This window comes from Puma concolor, chromosome B3 (genome assembly GCF_028749965.1).
Source record: "Puma concolor isolate L17-30 chromosome B3, mPumCon1.1.hap2, whole genome shotgun sequence".
Taxonomy (NCBI): Eukaryota; Metazoa; Chordata; class Mammalia; order Carnivora; family Felidae; genus Puma; species Puma concolor.
Window position 1 is genome coordinate 88694108 of NC_141672.1, and position 25278 is coordinate 88719385.

The 25278-nt window shown below is 38.8% G+C and overlaps 1 protein-coding gene across 1 annotated transcript in view; it reads right to left on the minus strand.

The window, feature by feature from the left end:
- Positions 1–6502: 6502 nt before the first annotated feature.
- Positions 6503–25278, minus strand: part of UBR1 (ubiquitin protein ligase E3 component n-recognin 1) — a 136107-nt gene continuing 117331 nt past the window's right edge. The window contains exons 43-47 of the mRNA XM_025918549.2: positions 23314–23370; positions 20745–20822; positions 11875–12045; positions 10476–10577; positions 6503–8043 (exon numbers count right to left, since the gene is read on the minus strand). Coding sequence (XP_025774334.1) covers positions 7902–8043; positions 10476–10577; positions 11875–12045; positions 20745–20822; positions 23314–23370 — 550 coding nt within the window. The 3' untranslated portion in view covers positions 6503–7901. The remainder of the gene's footprint in view (positions 8044–10475; positions 10578–11874; positions 12046–20744; positions 20823–23313; positions 23371–25278) is intronic.

A 25278-nucleotide genomic window follows, 5' to 3' on the forward strand; every position in this document is an offset into this window, starting at 1 on the left:
TATATTCAATCATTCTTGCTTATCTTCTGTCTCTTTTGTTTTATCTCAAATGTTTTTTTATCTTTTATTTTTTTCTATTTTTCTATTTACTATTTTTCTTTACTGTGTTTTTCATAGTTGACTTTTCAGCTTGTACTCATTCTAATTTAGTCTTTTCCAAAATTTTTTCCTAATACTACTTGAGTTTCATGTCCTCCTGTTGTCTTACTGTATCACTTTTGAGATCTTCTATTACATTTATGAGTTGTGTCCTGACAAAGCTTTGATCATTAAAAAAAATTCTTATATCTCATTTTCAATTGTTAGGTTACAGTTTCTGTCTGCTTTGGGGCCACAATTTTCTACTGTATTCTCACTAGTTGTTGCAACTTTGCTCAGTTCATTTTTGGTTTCCTTTTCCTTGTAATAACTTTGGGGCTAGTTTATTGTATTAGGCTTCTCTAGAGAAACAGAGTCAACAGAAGATACACACACACACAGACAGAGGTATATATGAGATTTATTATAGGAATTGGCTCATGTGGTTATGGAGGCCTAGAAGTCCCACCATCTGCACTCTACAAGCAGGAGAACTGGGAAAGCTAGTGGCATAATTCCATCCAAGTCCAAAGGCCTGAGAACTAGGAGCTCCGAAGCCTGAGAGCCGGAGATAGACATCCCTGTTAAAAAGAGAGAGGGAAGGGGCACCTGGGTGGCTCAGTCTGTTAAGCCTGACTCTTGATATTGGCTTAGGTCATATCACAGGAACATGAGAATGAGCCCCCTCATCAAGCTCCACATCAGGCTTTGTGCTGACAATGGGGAACCTGCCTGGGATTCTCTCTCTCCCTCTCTCTTTCTGCCACTCCCCTGTTCGTTCTCTCTCTCTCAAAATGAATAAACTTAAAAAGAGAGAGAGAGAGGGAAATCATTCTTCTTCTTTTTGTTTCATTTGGACCCCCGGAGGATTGGATGATACCTCCAGAGGATGTGAGGATAGCTCTGTTCAGTCTACTGAATCAAACTCTAATCTTTTCCAGAAACACCCTCACAGATACATCCAGAAATTATGTTGCAACACCTATCCAGGCATCCCTTAGGCCTCTCAAGTTGATATAAAAAAATTAACCATCACAGGTGGTTACAGGGTGACTCAGTCTGTTAAGCATCTGATCTTTTTTTTTTAATCTTAATTTTTTAATGTTTTTTAAATTTATTTTTGAGACAGAGAGATACAGAGCATGAGTGGGGGAGGGGCAAAGAGAGAGGGAGACACAGAATCCGAAGCAGGCTCCAGGCTCTGAGCTGTCAGCACAGAGCCCGACACAGGGCTCAAACCCATGAACACTGAGATCATGACCTGAGCCGAAGTTCAACGCTTAACCAACTGAGCCACCCAGGTGCCCCAAGCATCTGATTCTTGATTCTGGCTAAGGTCATGATCTCACCATTTGTGAGATAGAGCCCTGTGTACTTTCAGCACAGAGCCTGCTTGGGATTCTGTCTCTCTCCTCCCGCTGCCCCTTCCTGCTTGTTCTCTCTCAAAACAAATAAATAAATACATTTAAAAAATTAACCATCACAATTATATTATTTAAGTAATGTGGGGCTTGAACTTACAACCCTGAGATCAAGAGTGGGATGCTTACCCGACTGAGCCATCCCAATGATGCCCCAATCAGAGTTATATTTTTTTTTCGTAGTCAAACTGACTTTTTTTTTTAATATATGAAATTTGTTGTCAAATTGGTTTCCATACATCACCCAGTGCTCATCCCAACAGGTGCCCTCCTCAATACCCATCACCCACCCTCCCCTCCCTCCCACCCCCCCATCAGCCCTCAGTTTGTTCTCAGTTAAGAGTCTCTTATGCTTTGGCTCTCTCCCACTCTAACCTCTTTTTTTTTTCCTTCCCCTCCCCCATGGCACTTGTACCCCAAAGTTTATAGCAGCACTCTCAACAATAGCCAAATTATGGAAAGGGCCTAAATGTCCATCAACTGATGAATGGGTAAAGAAATTGTGGTTTATATATACAATGGAATACTACTTGGCAATAAGAAAGAATGAAATACGGCCTTTTGTAGCAATGTGGATGGAACTGGAGAGTGTTATGCTAAGTGAAATAAGCCATACAGAGAAAGTTATATTCTTTTTTAAATGAGATGGATTTTCTGCAGGAGATATTTGTCATATTGGCAGAGATTGGCCAAGAAAATGTTCACAGCTTCACAGCTCAGAGTTACCTCCTCCATTTTTAATGTCAAATACTCAGATAGTACTCTAATACTTATATGTTTAAATGTAGCATTTTGCTAATAGATTACTTTGTATATCACTCACACATACAATCTGAATTCTGTCTCTTACTCACAGTATTGCTGCCATTCTCAATCTGGTTTGTTTTTAGTTTTCCATAGGGCGATTCTCTTTCTGTAATGAAGGCAGTATTTAATGGTTATTTATAAGAATACAGAGGACTTAGACTGCCACCACATTGTTGGATTCTCTCAAGACAGCAGTCTTTCACTGACCCTCAACTTAGAACATGTGAGGACTTCAGTTAACTCTGCTGGCAATTCTCAGTCCTGATTGTCCAGGATTTCTGTTGACTATGTTTCTCCCCACTTGAGGGTCATTAGCAATTTCTTAGTTCTCCAACTCTTAGTTCCCCTTTCACTTTCCACAACTTGCACTACACAGCCTTGCTGCTATTGGTGCTTTGGGTGTATCTGCCCAGACTTGGAAATTCATGGAGAGACCCTGCTGCTACCTAGTTGTGTTAAACTTTGGGGTTTTTCTTTTGTTATCCTGGTTAGTGTATATGGTTTTCAGGAAGAGTTTGGGGGAAATTCAGAAACTGTACTGTTGATGTGATTATACCACCTAACTCTGGGTATCTTTTTATTTTATTTATTTGTTGTACTGAATTGAAGTTTACATTTTTTTTAAATTTTTAAATGTTCATTTATTTTTGAGAGACAGAGCACAAGCAGGGGAGGTAGAGAGACAGAGGCAATGAGAGAGAGAGAGAGAGAGAGAGAGAGAGAGAATCCGAAGCAGGCTCTGACACAGGGCTTGATCTCCCAAACCCTGAGATCATAACCTGAGCCAAAATCAAGAGTCTGATGTTTAACCAACTTAGCCACCCAGGTGGCCCTAGAAAATTTAAATTTTAATGTAAATTGTGAACAATTGTATGATTTGTTTTTCCTAGTAGTGCCCAGACAATCTAGTATAAGCATGGAGAAGATTCCTTAGTGACCTCTACCTGCCAACTGTATTTTCATAACCAAAACCCTTCCTTCATTGCCTCCAGTATTACCCTCTTAGAATATCGCACAGTCTTAAAACTAAAGCAAGGACTTTTTGTTTTAACTCCAGGCACCCTTTTCTTAAATGAAAGCATACACAGAAACTCCAACTGAAATATCACAACAATCCAAGTTTGGCACTTTCCTCCCTCTCTGATCTACTTTTCTCCCTGAGGCTCTCTGGTACTTAGACTAAAATCACTTAAGTAAAAGGAAAGAAAGCTCTAAATTTTAAGAGTAATGGTATAGAAACAGAAGGAAATCACAATGATTTTATAAAGGTCCAATCTCAGGAGATTTGCATTCGAGATCCGGGCTGAAATCCCAGAAATTTATATTTTGTTAATACTCTTTAGGTGATTCTAACACAATCAAGTTTGAGAACCATTACACTAGATTTAATGCTGTCCAATATAGTAGCCACTAGCCACACATGATGATTTAAATTTAATTAAAATCAAATAAACTTAAAAATTCTGGTGTTCAGTTGCACTAGCCACATTTTAAAAGTTCGATAGCTGCATGAGGACAGTAATTACCATAGTGGAGGGCAAATATAGAACATTCCCATCATTGCAGAGTTCTCCTGGACATTGCTGCCCTAGATGACTCTGTCCACAGTGGAGTGTACATACTCAATGAAATCCATAGATTCATGTGGAAAATCTTTAAATAGAAATATTCTAGGGGCACCTGGGTGGCTCAGTTGGTTAAGCACCCAACTTTGACTCAGGTCATGATCTCATGGTTCCTGGGTTCAAGTCCCGTATTGGGCTCTGTGCTTACAGCTCAGAGCCTGGAGCTGCTTTGGATTCTGTGTCTCCCTCTCTCTGACTGTCCCCTGCTAACGCTCTCCCTCCCAAAAATAAATAAACATTTATGGGGCACCTGGGTGGCTCAGTCGGTTAAGTGTCCGACTTTGGCTCAGGTCATGATCTCATGGCTCTTGAGTCTAAGCTCCATGTCAGGCTCTATGCTGACAACTCAGAGCTTGAAGCCTGCTTCAGATTCTGTCTCCCTCTCCCTCTGCTCCTCCCCTGCTCATACTCTGTATGTGTGTGTCTCTCTCTCACTCTCTCTCAAAAATAAACATTGAAAAAATTTATTAAAAAATAAACATTTATAAATAAATAGAAATATAATTATTTTTCAGCTGATTTTTAAAATCTCCATTTTTGGGCAATGTTTTATAATGTGTTTAATACATTAGTATAGTACTGAATATAAAAAATTCTCTCTAGGGGCACCTGGGTGGCTTAGTCAGTTAAGTGTCTGACTTTGGCTCAGGTCATGATCTCACCGTTTATGAGTTCGAGCCCCGTGTCGGGCTCTGTGCTGATGGCTGAGAGCCTGGAGCTTGCTTCGGATTCTGTGTCTCCCTCTCTCTCAGCCTTTCTCCTGTTCATGCTGTCTCTCTCTCTCTCAAAAATAGATGAACATTGAAAAAAAATTAAAAAAAAATTCTCTCTATATATCAGTTCATGCTTAAAAATTATTTACTGATGGGGGCACCTGGGTGGCTCAGTCGGTTGAGTGTCCGACTTTAGCTCAGGTCACGGTATCAGGGTTTGTGGGTATGAGCCCCATATCGGGCTCTGTGGAGCCTAGAGCCTGCCTCAGATTCTGTGTCTCCCCCCCTCTCTGCTCCTCCCCAGCTCATACTGTCTCTATCTCTCTCAAAAATAAATAAACATTAAAATTTTTTTAAAAATTAAAAAAAATGGGGCGCCTGGGTGGCGCAGTCGGTTAAGCGTCCGACTTCAGCCAGGTCATGATCTCGCGGTCCGTGAGTTCGAGCCCCGCGTCAGGCTCTGGGCTGATGGCTCAGAGCCTGGAGCCTGTTTCCGATTCTGTGTCTCCCTCTCTCTCTGCCCCTCCCCCGTTCATGCTCTGTCTCTCTCTGTCTCAAAAATAAATAAACGTTAAAAAAAAAAAAATTTTTTTTAAATTAAAAAAATATATTTACTGATGGAATGTATGGTCAAAAAGTTTAGAGACCATTACACCAAATACCTATGTCTGTTAAAGAATTTGTTTGAGCTGAGAAGGGTAACTTTTAACTAGAGCTCCTTTCTAGGTACAGATTTTTATACTTCAAACCCAAATCCCCAAACATGAGAAGTCCCTTTTTTCTTTGTAAATATACACATATAAGATATTTTATTTCAAAAAGCACAAGAACATTATACAAGTTTTAAATTTACATTTTGCAATAAAAGATATCAATATATGCATTATTTGTATAACTTCATCATGGATGGAATTTGAATCAGTGGTATAAACATGTCGCAGTCACTAAATACAGATCATCGTCACAGTGAACCAAAATGCATAGTTGTTATGAAATGACAAATGACCACTAAAGTGAACTCACAGCCCATACATCAACAAAATAAATTAATTATACAGATATACGTTTTTCTTCACTGTATCATTAAAATTCCTGTCAGCCCCTCACCAAAAACATGAGAAAAACATAGTTTTGGAGCCATCCTGTTGAACCAGTTCCTCCACATAACTACACTAATGAAAATAAAGTGACTTTTTGCTCATTTGTGAGTAAACTCGATAAGCATAATTAAATTATTTGCAATGATGAGGGCAGACCACTATCATATTTGAATATAATTAGAAATCCCTAGGGCTGAGGGCAGCACTGAGACACGTGTTCATCTACAGTGCAGGGGTCTGAATCAATCTCAAAAGTGGAACTCAATAAGAAATGGGTTCTTTGGCAGTAAAGGTCTGACTGGCCATTACAGGATAGTCCCTCTGGCAGCCTCAGAGCTTAAGCCCAGGATTTATGAAATGAATATAAAAAGACTAGAAACAAAGTCAGTATATCTTTGTTAAATTGGGGCCAATCAGGGCAGAAGTCAGTACCTCCTGTTGCCTATTTTGGCTCAGACTTACCAAGTCAGACAATCCATCCAAAAAAATTATCTAAGAAATAAAGGGAGATGTTCTTATCACTTAATCATACTGGCAAATTGGACAAACTGAATACTGAATTTTCTGATCCTCATTCATCAACTGTTACAGATCGCTCACTGGAGTTGTATCTATTTCCTGATACCTTCTGAATAATAATTATTCAAGTAGAAAATCATGATTGTGATTCTGATGCCTGTTCATGCCCATCCTTTACTGCAAAACCCACTTTACATAAAAAATACCAAAAAAATCTAACCCCAAATGTGCATCATCAATCACTGTGCAAATATACTTTTGTTTGCTTGCCTTGGATGAGCAAAAAGAAGACAGGAAAACATGTACACACGTATATGACGTAGTCACCAAAGGCAATATCAGATGATCTTTGAATGCATCTTTTCAAATTCATAACATTATTCCAGAGACAACAGAAGCTAAAATGGAAGATTTCAATTTATCTTCTATCTGCTGCTCATATCACAAGTTCTTGATATAAAAAGTTAAAGCCAAAAATCAAGAAGTCTATGCACAGATTCAGGAGAGCACTATTACTTATAAACAAGATGGCTCAACCACAGCATATTATAACAGGACACAGACTACTGATCACATGGCTTTTTTGGTTGTCTGTACTAGACATAAAACCAGAGTTTATGAAAACATTGTACACAGATAACGAAGGATTTGTCTTTTACAAAGACATAGGTTACAGAATTGGCTTAAATCTGATTGTTCTAATTTACAGCTGCCATGCTCCATTCATTGGGGGAATTTTCTTATCCTCATTCTATAGACAGTTTTATATCAGAACTGCCTCAGGTTTTTAAGAGTCAAACAAGAGATAAGTGAACTCATTTTAGAAACTTGCCTTTGGAAATAGGAAGCATAATTTCAAAACTTAACAAAGCTATTTGTGGTAAAAGGAGAGGATTACAGTTTCTTTGGCCCATCAGGGATGAATAATGAATACATTATCCTAACTCTTCTTGAGGTCTACTGTGGGAAAAAAGCTTTTCCACAGTGGCAGAAATTTGTCTTACAAGTGGCAACTCTGTCCATAGAACTGTTTAATTTCTGGCTGAAACACTAAGTGGCACATTAGGGGGAATTCCTTAAAAGAAATTTACTCTTCTGAAAACTTTCTCAACTGAAGTATACTGCATGGTTTCTGCAATTCCTCTTGAGCTGCAAGGAAGACTACCACCGATTAGAATCTTGTCAGTGTTCCAATGTCAGCTAAACGAAACTTGGGTGTGTGTGGGAAATACCAAATACAGAACTGTAGAAGAGTTAACCAACATATAAAAATGTCCATGACTGCTTGATGTGACTTCATTTACCAGGTGAATGAAATGACATGAAATGGGACAGATTATGAAGGGAAATGAGTTTTCTGGAAATAGCACAGTGAGACATTTGGGGTGAAGAAGCATTTTTTTAGTGTTCTGGAACATGAAACATTAATCTATGTCATCCTTTCACTCCTTTAAGCATATTTTCACTAATTGAAAGCAATACTCCATTAAGGAATATTTTATTAATGTATGCAAATCTGGACATGGAGCAAAAGACCCTCCAACCCTTCCCCAGCCCTCAGAAAGAAAGATCTCCATAATTTTCAATCAGTCTTCATTACTGTCTTCACTTGTGATTGTCCCAAGGCAGAGTTGAAGCTCACAATAACTGCCAGTTGAATCCAAATAACATCTGATTAGTTTCCTGGCTCCTAGCAATCTCTTCTATAATGCAGTGCTGTTGCCACACCAAATGGAGCTTCCGATACCGTTCACGAGATAAATGAAGGGGATTGCCCCTCCTTCAGGAAAACAAAAAACACCAACATGTAAGTTCGAATCAAATAACTGCCCATATCTTTATTGCCTAAATTAGTTCAAACTTTAAAAAAAAATTTTTTTGGGGGGTGGGGGGCTCCTGGGTGGCTCAGTCAGTTAAGCATCCAACTTTGGCTCAGGTCATGATCACAGTTTGTAGGCTTGAGCCCCGCACTGGGCTCCGTGCTGAAAGCTCAGAGCCTGGAGTCTGCTTCAGAGTCTGTGTCTCCCTCTCCCTCTTTGCCCCTTTCCCGCTTGTGCTTTCTCTCTCTCTCTCTCTCAAAAATAAATAAAAACATAAAAATAAATAAATAAATAAATTTTTTTAGAAATAAAAAAATTTTAATGCTTATTTATTTTTGAGAGAGAGGGGGAGAGACAGACAGATAGAGCACAAGCAGGGGAGGGGCAGAGAGAGAGGCAGACAGAATCTGAAGCAGGCTCCAGGTTCTGAGCTGTCAGCATAAAGCCCATTGTGGGGCTCGAGCTCACAAGCTGTGAGATCATGACCTGAGCCGAAATCAGTTGCTTAACTGATTGAGCCACCCAGGCGAGACATTCTTAGAGCAGGGGGGTAATTACCAAGAGGGTTTCAAAAGGGATATTCTCCCTTCACTACTGATCACCATGAACTTAATACGTTACTTAGCTGATGAAGCAGAAATTTACTCCTTGATTACTCAGAAAATAGGCAAAGTATATCATGGGCATTATTAGGCCTTATTTATTTATTTATTTATTTATTTAATTTATTTTCAATATATGAAATTTATTGTCAAATTGGTTTCCATACAACACCCAGTGCTCATCCCCAAAGGTGCCCTCCTCAATACACATCACCCACCCTCCCCTCCCTCCCACCCCCCATCAACCCTCAGTTTGTTCTCAGTTTTTAACAGTCTCTTATGCTTTGGCTCTCTCCTACTCTAACCTCTTTTTTTTTTTTTTTCCTTCCCCTACCCCATGGGTTTCTGTTAAGTTTCTCAGGATCCACATAAGAGTGAAAACATATGGTATCTGTCTTTCTCTGTATGGCTTATTTCACTTAGCATCACACTCTCCAGTTCCATCCATGTTGCTACAAAGGGCCATATTTCGTTCTTTCTCATTGCCATGTAGTACTCTGGAAAGCAGTGTGGAGGTTCCTCAGAAAATTAAAAATAGACCTACCCTATGACCCAGCAATAGCACTGCTAGGAATTTACCCAAGGGATACAGGAGTACTGATGCATAGGGGCACTTGTACCCCAATGTTTATAGCAGCACTCTCAACAATAGCCAAATTGTGGAAAGAGCCTTAATGTCCATCAACTGATGAATGGATAAAGAAACTGTGGTTTATTAGACCTCATTTAAATGGACAATGAGATTTATAACCCGAAGCAGCTTTATTCTTTTTTTTGGGTACTTAGTCTGATAGAGCTTTAATGGCTTTTCAGCTTCATACAGTGTATTTAGCTTTAATTTCTGGTTTTTGTATAGTACAGATTAAGTCTGAGGTGTAGAATACTAAGCCCTCAAATTATATTCTGCTTCTCAGAAATATTTGCTTATTGTTGTCTTTATGACACAAAAAAAAACTTGCTGGTGATTAGCAAATATTTAAATAAAACCACTCCCCATCAATTCTAAGGTTGTACAGTTTGTAACACTGTAGAGCAGCTAATCCAAAATGACTAAAATTTGGCCGTTGCCAGTAATGCAGAACTGTGAGATTCTCATTCTGGAGGCACTCAAGTGTCTCAGCTGACTGGGGATTTTCAAATTGCCTGATTAATTTAAAAATTCTGCTTCTTTGTACCTTTCTGGAACAACTCAGATTTCTTATCCTCAGTCATTAACTACTTTGAACCACTCAGCCTTTTTCTCCCTTAATCCAAAATCTACCTCCATACATAATTCTGTAGAAAGGTTGCTTAAAAATAACATAACATTCAAACATTAGAACAGCTGGGTGTCTTTAATTTTGGAAAAGTATTACCTTCACATTCTAAAGCAGCACAAAGCTGTTCAAAATTATGTGCTCCTCAGGGTCATATCATATTTAATATTTTTAATTTGCAACTATTTAAAAACATCTTTCAATATTTAGCATTAGTTTCTGTGTTTAAAGAACTGTTACCAGGGGCGCCTGGGTGGTGCAGTCGGTTAAGCGTCCGACTTCAGCCAGGTCACGATCTCACGGTCCGTGAGTTCGAGCCCCGCATCAGGCTCTGGGCTGATGGCTCAGAGCCTGGAGCCTGTTTCCGATTCTGTGTCTCCCTCTCTCTCTGCCCCTCCCCCGTTCATGCTCTGTCTCTCTCTGTCCCAAAAATAAATAAAAACGTTGAAAAAAAAAATTTAAAAAAAAGAACTGTTACCATCCATATACATTAATGTGACTACAATGAAACAAACAAACAAAAACTAATCTTACTTCAGGCCAGGGTCTGTTTCTCCATATTCATCCAAATAAGGGGCTGGATAGGCACAGCCTCTGGCTTTACCTTCAACCAGAACTACTCTGCATTCTCGGATTCTGAAGGACAAAAGAACCAAGAGGAAATATTATTAACTGCATGAGTGCAAATGATAGGCACTGCATCAAAGTTAATCTAGAGAAAAGATATGGCCAGTATCTGTCAGGAATTCAGTATAAAGACAGTAAACATAGACAAATAGACTAAACTGTGTTTTGTCTAAAAAAAGACAGTGAATATTGTTATTTTTATTGACATTATGGGAAAAATCAATGGATTTAGGGAAACAGGACCATTAATACTGACTGAATATACTGAAGAGAGGAAGGAAGCTGTCCTACTTGAACCACAGATACCATGGAAAATGATGGCCAGTGTTGTTTCTGTTCTGTTTCCTGACCCACGATCTGGAGTGGGAGGGAGCTAAACAGAAGCACAGAACAATATCTGATAACTTTGGGCCAGAAAAGAACGTCAGCTAGGCAAGTGTTAATTAAGCCTTTTCTGGTCAGAGCCAGCCTCCAATAGTGCAAATTATGAAGAATCACTGCCACTTTGAAGGTACTTGGGACTCTTACAGTAGAGAAATGAAGACATACAAATAATGTTTGGGTATGTGTATACAGAAGGGATAGGTACTATAGAGTGACATTACAAAATAAGCAGTTGGAATAGGTAGTGGGTTTATTTGCTATAGGTTCCCTAAAAGAAGAAAATAGGTATTTGGATGTGGCTTCCATGCATTCATTCACATTTTCCAACAGATGCCTACAGGCAATGGTTAGGGAGACGTGGGCTTACATAAACAGAAACTACAGTACATGGGGAGATGGAAAGAAAAAGCACACGCATCCACTTTGAATTTTCTCTCTCAGGCAACTTGTACTCTTTCATAAACATGAAATAACTATGTTCCACTCTCAGTCTTTTGCAGAGAGACCAGGGAAAACAACAGTTGCTTTGATAGAGGAAATGAAGAAAATGAAAATATTCAAAGGACAACTTAAAATAGCAATGTACAGGTACTTTTTAAATATACTTGTTTTTAGGACTCCAAGCCCTTTCATTGTACCTGAGTGTTCTGTAACACCAGAGTAATCAATGCAAAGTCTATCATGCTTAAGACATTTCACAAAAAAATTAACATGTGGACAGAATCCTATGGGTTTTTTTGTTTGTCTGTTTTGATTTGGTTTTTTTTGTTTGTTTTTGTTTTTTACTTATTCTGTAATATCTTCTCTAATGCAATTTCATGTGATCATTTCCTATCAACACACTATCCTACCATAATAGCTTCCAGATTGGATCTAGATTCCCTAAATTCATTATGAAGATTCCAAAACACTCACTACTCACTTTAGGAAAATGCAGACTCCAGCTCCACAGTGAAGTGCATGAAAAATGCAAGCTCCAACCTCTTCCCCATTCACAATTTCTTGGCAGCAAATGTTCTGAGAACACAGTATGGCTCCACAGAAAAGACAGAGGACAGGGTGCTTTCGTTCATCATCTGCAGACCGTGGGCACCTCAAAGGGAAAGAAAACAATCAGTGTGGTGGATAAACAATAAAAGCATGACATATCCAGTTAGCAATGAAATGTGTTCATCACTGGCTGCTTTGTAGCAAACAAAGATCCTAAAATACAAGAAAACATTTAATTAGGTGATTCTTCTTTAATAAGGACGTAACAAAACAATCTCCTGATTAAGAAGATTTACTATTAAGTATATAGTGTCCTGATAATTCCATAGTTTGGCCATTAAATATGCCTCACTGACATTGTGATACATTTATAGAATCTAGTCTTCATCTGACATGACCAACTTACAGTCAGCTCCCTCCTCTGGATTGGTTTAGTCAAACTTATGTCCTCAATATCAGAGGAATATGACCTTTTTAGGTGTACAATTTTTTTTTTTTTTTAATCACAATGTGCAGTAAGGGTTCAGACACATTTCCTGTCCATTTAAGTATTGAGATCTTTAGGGCTGAAATGAGAGACTGTAGTCTCAAAGTTGATATACCCTCCATCTGGGAAACAAAGCAAGTCTTTAGGAAGGAAAAAGTGACAGAGTTGACTTGCTTGAACCAAGCAGTACTTTGAGATCTGCCATTTTATGTAGTAGTATGCTATAGCCTTGCTACAATGCCCCCCAAAGGAGGTGGATCATTCTCTGAATTAAAGTGATAATGGCCACTCTGGAAAAAAGGAGCTTTCCACCCCTATCTCTGCCTTACAATGGACATAACAGAAACATCCAGAATTCCTTTATTTGGGCAGTAAAAAAATAAATGCAACCACTAAGCTGAGATCCAATGAGGTCAGAATAAAGAGCACCAAAATAATCTCCAATAGGGCATTAACAGTTTATTCTGATCCCTTGTTTTTCAGCGAAGATAAGAAAACCACCACCACTGTCTACTAGGAGCAGAAAGACTCTGTGCATAGATATTCCACCCATCTTCTGTAGATGAGGGGACTATTTCACTTCTAGGGGAAAGAATATAATTATAGCTCTTTTTGGATAAAGCTAGTATCTTTCACCTTTAGTTAAGGATGGCTGAGTCCTAGTCTCTAGTATCCTACAGAGGAAAATAAAGGTGATACCTAAAGTATAGTAACCAAGCAGCTTACCCTCCTATGGCAGAAATAGCTCAGTCTTTTTTTTTTTTTTTTTTTGAGAGAAGGCGCAAGTGAGTGAGGGGCAGAGAGAGAGAGAGAGAGAGGGAGGGAGAGGGAGGGAGAGAGTGGGGGGAGAGAGAGAGAGAGAGACAGAGGGAGAGAGAAGAGGAGCTCACCTGACAGGGCTCGAGCTCACCAGAAGTTGGGCTCAAACTCAGGAACCACAAGATCATGCCCTGAGCCGAAGTCAGATGCTTAACCAACTGAGCCACCCATGTGACCCAGTCTTTTATTTATTTTTTAGGTTTATTTACTTATTTTCAGAGACAGTTTATGTCCTCAATATGACCTTGTTAGGTATACAATTAAAAAAAAATTTTTTTAATGTTTACTATTGTGAGAGAGAGACAGAGAGACAGAGCACAAGTAGGGGAGGGGGCAGAGAGAGGGAGACACAGAATTCAAATCAGGCTTCAGATCTGTAGCTGTCAGCACAGAGCCTGATGTGGGGCTCAAACCCATGAACTGTGAGATCATGACCTTAGTCAAAGCCAGATACTTAACTGACTGAGCCACTCAGGTGCCCCCAATTTTTTTTGTTTTATCATGATGTGCAGCAAGGGTTCAGACACATTTCCCATCCATTTTGTTGAATGTGGGTAGAGAATACAAGTGGGGGGGGGGGGGAGAGTGGGAGAGAGAATCTCAATCAGGCTCCACGTGGAGCCTGACACAGGGCTCAATCTCACGACAGTGAGACCATGACCAGAGCCAAAATCAAGAGTGGGACACTTAACCGACTGAGCCATCCAGGTGCCCCCAAATGGCTCAGTCTTAACAGAAACTGATGGTGACAATAAAACTGGAGATCATCAGATTTACTTTCATTTTTTTTTTTTTTTTAATTTTTTTTCAACGTTTATTTATTTTTGGGACAGAGAGAGACAGCATGAACGGGTGAGGGGCAGAGAGAGAGGGAGACACAGAATCGGAAACAGGCTCCAGGCTCTGAGCCATCAGCCCAGAGCCCGACGCGGGGCTCGAACTCACGGACCGTGAGATCGTGACCTGGCTGAAGTCGGACGCTTAACCGACTGCGCCACCCAGGCGCCCCAGATTTACTTTCATTTTTACTTGAAACCAGTAAGTAGTAATATCATCCAGGGGGATCTTCACTGTGATTAATGACTAACACTTTTCTCACATCCTCCTAAGAGCCAACAGTGATACTCTTTAATGCCAGGAAGATAATACTTATTCACTGGGATTCTGTGGTAGCAATACAGCCCTAAGATTAGGGGAATCACTGAATTTAGAGCTGGATGCAATCTCTGACATCACCTAGCTAATTTTTTGAGGGCTGGGAGGTAAATGATGCAACCATTTCTTTAGGTGGCTGAACTTAACCTGCATGAGACAAGCAGCAAGGTAGCTAATACCAAGGTGAGTTCTATCTAGTAACAGAGACTGGAGAATGGGCTGCCCAAGGCCCTGCTGGGCCAGTTAAACTCCCTGGCTTCAGGGTTCAAAGCAGGGGTTATAACTGAATATGAGAATTTCCTCAGTCATGCTGTAGGGTAGTGATTCTCAGAGTACGCCACCGTTGGGTTCTTCAAGCCCTAAAAATGATGATACACTGCAATCCCTATTTTTGGCCCCTTCAAATGACAGCAAGTTATTTAACTTATGATTAAGGACTATAATAGTCACTTTGCACACCAAGGCAGTTCATTAGAATTATTGATATCCTTAAAACAAAATTTAAGAATTCTTTGTGTTTTCTGAGAACTCCAATTAAAGTTTATTAAGAAGTTTGGCAGCTGTGCAATGCTTACTTAATATTACATAACTCCTAACTGAGCTTAGGAATCCCTGAAGTTTAGGAAAAAGATGCTGTGTTGCTGGTACATCAGCAATGAATTCTCGAATAGGCTTTGATTTTCAGACTGCTGACATTCTTGCCTTCTAATTACAAGTTACTGCTCATTTCATGTCATCATTATTAATCTGATTTGCTATGGGTGATGGTGTGATGCCACCTGAGTGTCAAGGATACATAATTGCATCAATTATGGCCTATTGGAATTTTGGCCTATTATTTCCAAGACATGATGCATTGTGATTCAAATATGAAATATTCACACACCAATGGTTAAGGCAGATATCAACAGAATTTCTATAGGGACATTACATCGGTGGTACGTAGCTCATGAATTTATGCTATTTGAATAACTTATGTCATATTTAGCAAGTGTAAACTGTTACTTTATAGGATATTATTTTATCATACAGAATAAGGTATTTAAGGTCATGCTATTTTCTTACAAAGGTAACTAATGGGTAATTCATACATGATATTAGTAATGAGTATAATGTAACTAGTGTATTTTACTTCTCACCAGTCTTTATCATCCAGATTTTTTTTTTGGAAAATAATCAGTGAAAAGGAAGAGGAAGATAAAAGAAGGTCTAAGAAACACTGTTTTACATTAGGTTTTAATCTGATTGAGGTGTGTGTGTGGCGGGGGGCATGGTGCCACACAAAGCTAAGGAGGTTTACTCCTCTCTCTAGTATCAGGCTTAAACCTGAGCCACAGTGCTATTATTTGTTTTACTGTAATAATGGGCTTCCATATAAGATTTTGCTTGGAAAAAAAAAGTGGGGGTTCTTCAGTGTTATTTCAGTGAGGATGTGGTCAGCTCACTGTAATGCACATAAAACAGTGCTTAAAGACACACATATAAAAGATATTTCTAAGAGAACTACTTGTTTGTGAAGTTGAAAACAGGGTTATTTCAGTGGATGGATGTGTTGACCACACTTGTACATGTAAAGATACATGAATAAATGATTCTTCAAGTGCTTAAAAAAACACAAAAGGCTCCTGTAGCTTTAAAAAAAAAATTGAGGAGAGATGTCATAGAAGATGGTGGAGTAAGGAGCTCCAGGAATTGGTTCCTCTACCAATACAACTGTTGATCTGGCAAAAACTGTCTGAAGCAACTATTTTGGAACTTGGAATCTAGGTGATCATTGCAGCATCCACAGGAGTGCTTAACAAAGAAAGAGGCTGGTAAATTTTAGTAAATTTTGGCTTTTTGTGTAGTGGTTACCACCCCCTCAAAAAAATGAGGGTTGTCCTCAAAACTCAGGGTTGTTTACTTCTTCCTGGCAGTTCACTCAGGGGCTGACACACACACTGGCTATTGTTTCAACTTCTATGGGCTGAAGGGACTTCCTTGGTGGTGATGGCAGAGGGGACTTAAAGAGACAGAATATTCTTTATATTTTTTCTTATTGGATCCAGAAATTTAAGGAAATCTGTCAGTTCACTGGCTGATGGCAGCAAAAATGGAACAGAGACTTCAGTGAACACATAATAAGGAATACAGTCTCTGCAAAAACCAGTTTGGTCACTAAACAAACAGACAACTACAGCCTTCATCAAGTAACAGTGGCAATTCCAGGGGAGGGGGTAGAATCTGATTTCCAGAGCTACTACATTACAATATTCAAAACGTCCAGTTCTCACCAAAACTCACAAAGCTTACAAAGAAACAGAAATGATGGCCTATTCACAGGAAAAAAAGAAACTGACAGAAATCATCCCTGAGGAAGCCCAGACATGACACTTGTTAATAATCAAAGATTCTAAATTAACTCTTAAATGAGTTCAAAGAGCTGATGGAAACCATTGACAAAGAACTAAAGGAAATTAGGAAAACACATGAAAGAGTAGGAAATACCAGCAAAGAGAAATTATAAAAAAAAGAAACAAATAGAAAAGTACAACAGCTGAAATAAAAAACCTACTAAAGGGGTTTTAACTGCATATCTGAGCTGGCAGAAGAATCAGTGAATTTTAAGATGGGATAGTTAAAATTACTGAGGAAGAGGAGCAGAAAGAAATAAGAATGAATAAAAAGGAACAGAGGGATTTATGGGGCACCATCAAGCATACCAACATACACACATATTGTGAGAGTCACAGAAGGAGAAGCAAGTGAAAAAATATTTTTTTGAAGAAATAATGGCCCAAACTCCTCAAATTTGTTGAAAAACATGAATTTACATGTCAGGAGTGAAACTGAACTACAAACAGGACAAATTCAAAGAGATTCACACAGAAGACATATTATGATCAAGCCGTCAAAAGTCAGAGAGACAAAGAAAGAAGCTTGAAAGCAGCAAGAAAAACAATTCATCACATACAAGGAATCCTCAATAAAATTAACAGCTGAAACCATGGAGGCTAGAAGGCAGTAGGATACATGTAATGTCCTCAAAGAAAAAAAGCTGTCAACTAAGAATTCTACATCTGCCAAAACTATCTTTTAAAAACAAAGGAGAAATGAAGACATTCCCAGACCAACAAATGCTAAGGAAGTTCATCGCTGCTAGGCCTGTCTTACAAGAAGTAATAAAGGGAGTCCTTCAAGCCAAAACAGAAAAACACCAATGGCAACTTGCAGCCATATAAAAAAAATATAGATAACTGGTAAAACTAACTACACATGTAAGTATAAAAGCTAGTATTATTATAACTTTGGAAAAATGACTCCTCTTTTTTTGTTTACTATATTATTTAAAAGACAAATGAACAAACCATCATTATAAATCTACATTAACACGCACAGAACGCATAAAAATGTAATCTGTGACCTCAACGACATAAAGAAGGGAGAAAAAATTAGAAAGGAACAGTTAATTATGCAGCTGAAACTATGATGTTGTCAAGTCAAACGAAATTTAGAATGTTAAAAAAAAAAATAAATTTAGGATGTTAACCGTAATCCCTATGGATACCCAGGTAAGTTGTAGGGTACACACAAAAATCAACTGTGTTTCAATACACCAGCAATGGAACAATCCAAAAAGGAAATTAAGAAAAATAATTGCATGGGCGCCTGGGTGGCTCTGTTGGTTAAGTGTCTGACTCTTGGTTTTGGCTCAGGTCATGATCTCACGGTTTCATGAGTTTGAGCCCCATGTTGGGCCCCATGCTGACAGTGCGGAGTCTGCTTGGGATTCTTTGTCTTCCTGTCCCTCTGCCACTCCCCCACTTGCATGGTCTCTCTCTCAAAATAAATAAATAAACTTAAAAAAAAAGATAAATAATTTCATTCACAATAGCATCCAAAATACTAAAATATCCAGGAATAAATTTAACCAAAGAGGGCAAGACTTGTACACTGGAAACTACAAAATACTGCAGAAAGAAATTAAAGAAGGTCTAAATATGGGAAGGCATCCATGTTCATGGACTGGAGTACTTAATGTTATTAAGATGGCAATACTCCCCAAAGTAATCTATAGGATTAATTTAATCTCTATTAAAATTCTAACTGCCTTTTTGCAGAAATGGAAAAGCCAATCCTCATACTTGTATGTAACTGCAAGGGGCCCCAAATAATTAAAACAACACTGAAAAAGAAAAAGTTGGAAGGCTCACATGTAACAATTTTAAAACTTCTTTTACAAAGCTATAGTAACTTAAAAGTGTGGTACTAGCATAAGGATAGACAGACATAGAGACCAATGGAACAGACTTTAGGATTTAGAAAGAAACCCAAACATCACTGACCAACTGATTTTCAACGTGGGTGCCAAGACTATCCAATAAGGGAAGAATAGTCTCTTAAAAAATGGTGCTGTGATAAGTGGAAACCACATGAAAAAAAAAAAAAAAGAATGAAGCCGGACTTCCTGCTTTATTCCAAAAATTAACTCAAAACAGATCCACAGCTTAAATACAGAACTAAACTATAAAACTATTAAGAATAGACTGAAAGAGAACAGAATAGGCCACCCCAAAGTATGCTGCTTTGGCATAATGATTATTTTGAATTAAAGTTACTTAAGAAACAGCAGATGCAAAAAGGACACTCTGACACCTCTTTCGTTCTCCTGAAAGCAGGAAATAAATCTCCCATGTGAAGGTATCCTCCCTATACCAGAAGGATAGAAAATACCCTTACTGCCAAAGTTAGGGAAATCAAAGTCAAGAAGGCTGTATATATAAACTCTCTTACTTCTTCATTAATTTGGTACTCTAAGTGTAAACTCCTTTGTTTTGTCAAATCTTCACAAATAATTGTTTCTTTAACTATAAAGTATAAACCTAGTTTCTTCTTTGAGTCACGTATCTCTGTGATCTCCCATATATATGAAATTAAATTGGTTTTTCTCCTATTAATCTGAGAGAGAGAATCCCAAGCAGGCTCCACACTGTCAGCATGGAGCCTGATGCAGGGTTCAAACTCATAAACTGAGTTTGTGACTCGAGCTGAAGTCAAATGCTTATTAACCAACTGAGCTGCCCAGGCATCCCTCTCATATTATTCTGTCTTATGTCAATTTAATTATTTGACTAGAGGGAAGAACAGAGAGGGAGGAACAGAGAGGGAAGAAAGGAAGAGTCTCCTTCCCCTTCAGTATAAAGAAATCTTACAACTCAACAACAAAACAGACAGTCCAATTACAAGATGGGCAAAGGGCTTGAACAGGCATTTCTCCAAAGAACATACACAAATGTCCAAAAAGCACATAAAAAGATGTTCAACATCAGTGGTCATTTAGAAAATGTGTATTAGGGCACCTGGGTGGCTCAGGTGGTTAAGCATCCAACTTGATTTCAGCTCAGGTCATGATCTCATGGTTCATGAGTTTACGCCCCATGTCGAGCTGTGCACTGACAGAGCAGAGCCTGCTTGATAGTCTCTCTCTCTCCCTCTCTGCCCCTCATGTGCTCTCTCTCTCAAAACTTACACTGCTGATGGAAATGTAAAATGGGACAGCCATTTATGGAAAACTGCTTACTGGCAACTCAAAGAGTTAAACATAGAATTACCATAATGACCCAATAATTCTACTCCTAGGAATATATATAAGAAAAATGAAAATATATGCCCACATAGAAACTTGTACATGAATGTTTACAGTAGCATTATTCATAATAATCAAAAGAGAGAAACAACCTAAGTGCTCATCAATGGATAAATGCATAAACAAACTCTGTATATGCATACAATGGAATATTTAAGATTTTATTTTTAAGTAATAGCTATACCTAACAGGGGGCTCAAATTCCATCGACTAAGCCAGCCAGGCATCCCTACAGTAGAATATTATTTAGCCAAGAAAGGGCCGAATACATGCTACAACTTGGATGGACTTCAAAAACTATACTATGTGAAAGCAGCAAGACACAAAAAATCATATGATACCTTTTATATGATATATAGAGAGTAGGCAAATTCATAGAGACAGAAAGCAGATTATTGATTACCAGGGGACTGGGAAAGAGGGAAATGGGGTGTGATTACTTAGTGGATACAAGGTGTTTCTCCGGGATGATGAAAAAGTTTTCAAACTAGAGAGAGGTGGTGGTTGCACAACATTGTGCAGACACTAAATTGTATTGAATTGTATACTTTGTCATCATTAACTGTATGTTTTGTGGATCTCACCTCAATAATAAAAAAGAAATCAGCAATCACTGTTATAAAAGATGCTAAGTGGTCAATTTTTAAAAAGTTAGCTAGTGGTGGTGCATACCAATTACAAGCTTAAAATTTTTTTAAAAAATATTTCTTCTTACCTGAAATGAGAAGCTTGATTTAGGAGGCAGCTATAGTCATCAGGTAGCTCTATCAAACTATTTCTTTTTCTAGGGTATCTAGAAATATAATTTAAACGACAATTTTACTTAAGAGTAAATAAACCCATGTCAAAAACCAACTAAGTAACAGAAGGAAGAATGTCTTAAAAATAACAAAAGAACCCATACTTGCACCCCATAGTAATTCCCCCTGTTGACAACATTAAATCCAAGCATCTGAGCCTAAAATTCCAAATCTTTCATCAGCTGGTTTCCTTTCCAAACTCAACCTCCACTATTCCTGAAGACTAAATTGTTCTAGCTAGATTTCCATAATGGCTAGGAAGGTAATATAAAAAAGTTGTTAAGGATACACAGGCTTTGTAATCAGACGCAGCTACAAATCCTAAATTCTCTAGTATCTAACAAGTCACTGAACCCAAGCCTGTATTTCATGGTCTGTAAACTAGAGGATGAATATATTATACTTTCTCAAGTCATAAGGCACACTATCAATTTAATAATAAATTTTTGAGGTGGGGGGAAGAAATATAAAAGACTCATGCTGATTTAAGAAATGTCAAATATAAATAATAGAATCAAGGAAACTCATAGAGCTGTTGAGGACTCAATAAGATACTGAAGTGGAACATAATGTACTTAGTACTTGATACATGTCTGTAAATGTTCTTCATTCTTACAATATAATACGATAAAAGCCTTGCATGAATGCCATGAAGAAGAATATCTGAATAACATGGACATTCTATCCTCAAACCACAATCAACTTAAATTCTGTAATTCCTTCTATGTTCAGCTAAAAATTATCTTCTCCAAGAGTAACCTGGCATCATTAAAAATCTTCTACTGTTTAAATTTCTATAGCATTAACAGTACATTCCATATACTATTACACTTTATGTTTTTAGTTTATGTACATAATTTGATTATAAATTACCCATGACCAAAAAGCTGTATGTGTTAGGTCTTTTAATTCTCCCCAAGTATTTTAGAACCATGCTGGGGAAATAGTAGGTGTCTAAAAGGCACATGAGGTGCGCCTGGGTGGCTCAGTCAGTTGAGCGTCGGACTTTGGCTCAGGTCATGATCTTGCAGTTCGTGAGTTCAAGCCCCACGTCGGGCTCTGTGCTGACAGCTCAGAGCCTGGAGTCTGCTTCAGATTCTGTGTCTCCCTCTTTCTCTGCCCATTCCCCGCTCATACTCTGTCTCTGTCTCTCAAAAATGAATAAATGTTAAAAAAATTTTTTTAAATAAAATAAATAAAAGGCACATAATGAACTGAAATAAAGGAAAAATTGTGTGAGAGTAACAGTCCTAAAATATGTACTCATCTTTTATTTATTTATTTTTATTTATTTATTTATTTTTTTAAAATTTATTTATTTTTGGGACAGAGAGAGACAGAGCATGAACGGGGGAGGGTCAGAGAGAGGGAGACACAGAATTGGAAACAGGCTCCAGGCTCCGAGCCATCAGCCCAGAGCCTGACGCGGGGCTCGAACTCACAGACTGCGAGATCATGACCTGGCTGAAGTCCGACGCTTAACCAACTGCGCCACCCAGGCACCCCTGTACTCATCTTTTAAACTTTTCTCTCTACTCTTTCTTTTCTTGGTGATGTGAATACTACTCTATCTAAGTTATAAAAGCTGCTCTGTAATCTCTAAACCACTAAAGTGGGGTTAAGGGGTAGGCAGCATATGCACATTTACAGTGAAGGCTAAAGAATTTGAAAGAGTGAGAAAAGATGAGAATAGAAGGTGGCATATGCACTTTGTGTCACAATGTTTGCTTTGGCCATGGAAAAATGGTACTACTGATGTTAGCATTTAAGGCTAGGGGTCAATTACTCTGCTTGTTTACTGAAGCAATTCAATTTGAATAAAAATTAGACACATAAAACATAAAGCAGGCCCTGGTGGGATACAAAGAAAACAAGCATGCAATCTGGCCTTATTGAACTTATTGTTGAGTGCTTTATGGTGCTGGCAGGTACGCATGCACACACACATATGAGAGGGTGTATTAGGAGAGACTTGTGGGATGAGGTCAGATTTGAATTGGTCCTTGAGGAAGAGGTGGATTATGACTGAGCCATAACTTAAAGAACACAGGAGGGCTGAAGAAAATTTTGTTGGGTAGTCTCTAAGTATAAAGATAGGAAGGGAAGGGGTAAAGGGAATAGTTCTATTTATATCTTACTCTATTCTCAAAAGGAAAAAAATGTTGTACAGGAATACTGTCACTACCCTCTGATTGTAATATACCAGCAGCTCCAAGATGCCATCTCCTCCTGTGCCTTTTAATATGCATGTACACGTTTAAGAAAGAGGAGCTGGTGGAGTTAAACAATTTAAGAGGGAAAGGACAGTCCCTCCAAGAAAAAAATCAATTGCAGGAAGAATCTGAATTCTGGCAAAGACCTAAGAGAAACGCAGGAAACAATGTACTGAGTAAGAATGAAGAAGACAGACTAGAAATCATATTCAGCAAACCAACTATTTTTGGAAACACAACCTGTAGGAAAGGACTAAGAAGTAAAACCAACCTGACTATGGTGCTTTTCTGCTTCAAACAGTTTAGTAAGGCAGGATCTGCACACCACCTATATGGAGAGCCAAGAGAAAAGCAAACAGGTCATCAAAACTTCAGCAAAGTGTTCATGAGTGAGCCACCCTCTCCAAATCTGTCCTTTCTTTCCATGTTCCCTCCACTAGACTTCTACAATCTTGCTCCTTTGCTTTCCTTCTCTTTGTTTTTGTGTCTGCCTATTTATTTTGTCCCCTTTCTGTTATTGATTTCTTTTTTTAAGGGCTTATCAATCAAGGTCTTACTACAAAAACAGAAACCATTCTGAAGAGGGAATTTAATACCAGGAATTGGTAACAAAGATGACAGAAGGGCTGCAAAGCCAACCAGGAGATAAAAACACAAGGTGACCCAAAGATTAGCCAGTAACAGGAAGCCACCGCCTCTCCCAGGATGGAGGAACGAAAGGAAATTGTGGTATTACTAGAAACGAGGGGCTAGGGTCACTGATGGATACTGGAACTACCGGAGACTTGGCTGATGGGAACTAGAGCCAGAGAAGAGCTACAGTCACTGGCCAGACATACCCCACAAAGCAGAGAGAGGTGGCCTGAACACTCAGGCTTCTCTCTTCCTCCTCGCTTCCAATACCCTATTACTGCCTCCCCCAGGCTGAATACAGGCAGATGCCAACTGACAAGAAAGACTAGGCAATACGGCTTGCAAGTCTCAGTCCCCTGTACTTCTGAGCAGAGGATAAGGGGAGGCTCTGCAGGAATGGTACAAAGTGCAAGGACATTCTGTTACAAAGTTTGAATTTTTGTCATTAACCTAGAAGAGTAAGTTTAAAATGTATTGACTCCAACAACATACAAGTAAAGTCAGTATAACCTACTGTGATTGTACTCAACACAAAGCATGATGCTAATTTTTAAAGATCTGTTTTAATTCATTTTTAATCACACTGGAGATTAGAACCCCTCATAAGAAATGAAGATACACAAAAAAAGAACCTAACAGAAGAGATGAGAGCACAGAAAATGTGGCAGGAGACAAGCAGACATTCACACAAATCCTGACATGGACACGGAGAAAGAAACACTAATGAAAGAAAAAGGAGAAAGGTAAAGGCAGAAAATTGAAAAAATAAAGGAAATCATGCGTGTGATCATGTGATTTATAATAATAAGTATGTATATTTAGTCTTCAACCCAGTTCCCAGCACAGGGAATTTCCTAAGTGATGACAGCAACAAAGGTGTGTTTTAGGATCCCTCCTAGGGATGGGGGCTGGGTACTGGGAGAACCAAACATGCGACAGAAGATTGGAACTTTCAGCTCTGCTTCTTCAACCACCATGGAGGAAAGAGGGACTGGAGGTTGAATCAGTCACTAATGGCCACTGATTTAATCAACCATGCCTATGTAATATAGCCTCCAAAATCACCAACAGGACAGGATTTGGAGAACTTCCACATTGGTGAACACGTGGTGATTTGGGGAGGGTGGTGTGTTTAGGGAGTATGCAATCTTGGCTCCCTTTCCCTGTGCATCTCTTCCACCTGGCTGTTCCTGAGTAAACTGGTGATCTAGTAAGTAAAATGTTTCTCTGAGTTCTGTGAGCTGCTCTAGCAAATTAACTGAACCCAAGGAGGGGTCAGTGGAGCCTCTGTTCTATAGCCATTGGGTCAGGAGCACAGGTGACAACCTTGGACTTGCTAGTAGAAGCTGTCTGAAATGTGTCTGTATGTAGGCATGCCAGTCTATAGCAATGAGCCCTTAACCTGTGGGATCTGATGCTATCTCCAGGTAGACAGTGTAGGATTGAGGTGAATTGTTGGATACCCAGCCAGTGTCAGAGAAATGCCTGTTGGATATGTGGCCAAGACATCCTCCCCAAACACCCCAAACACTGGGTGTCAGAATCTGTAATGGAGGAAATAAAGTAAGAGTAACAGTGAGAATTAATTATTAAAACAATGCTA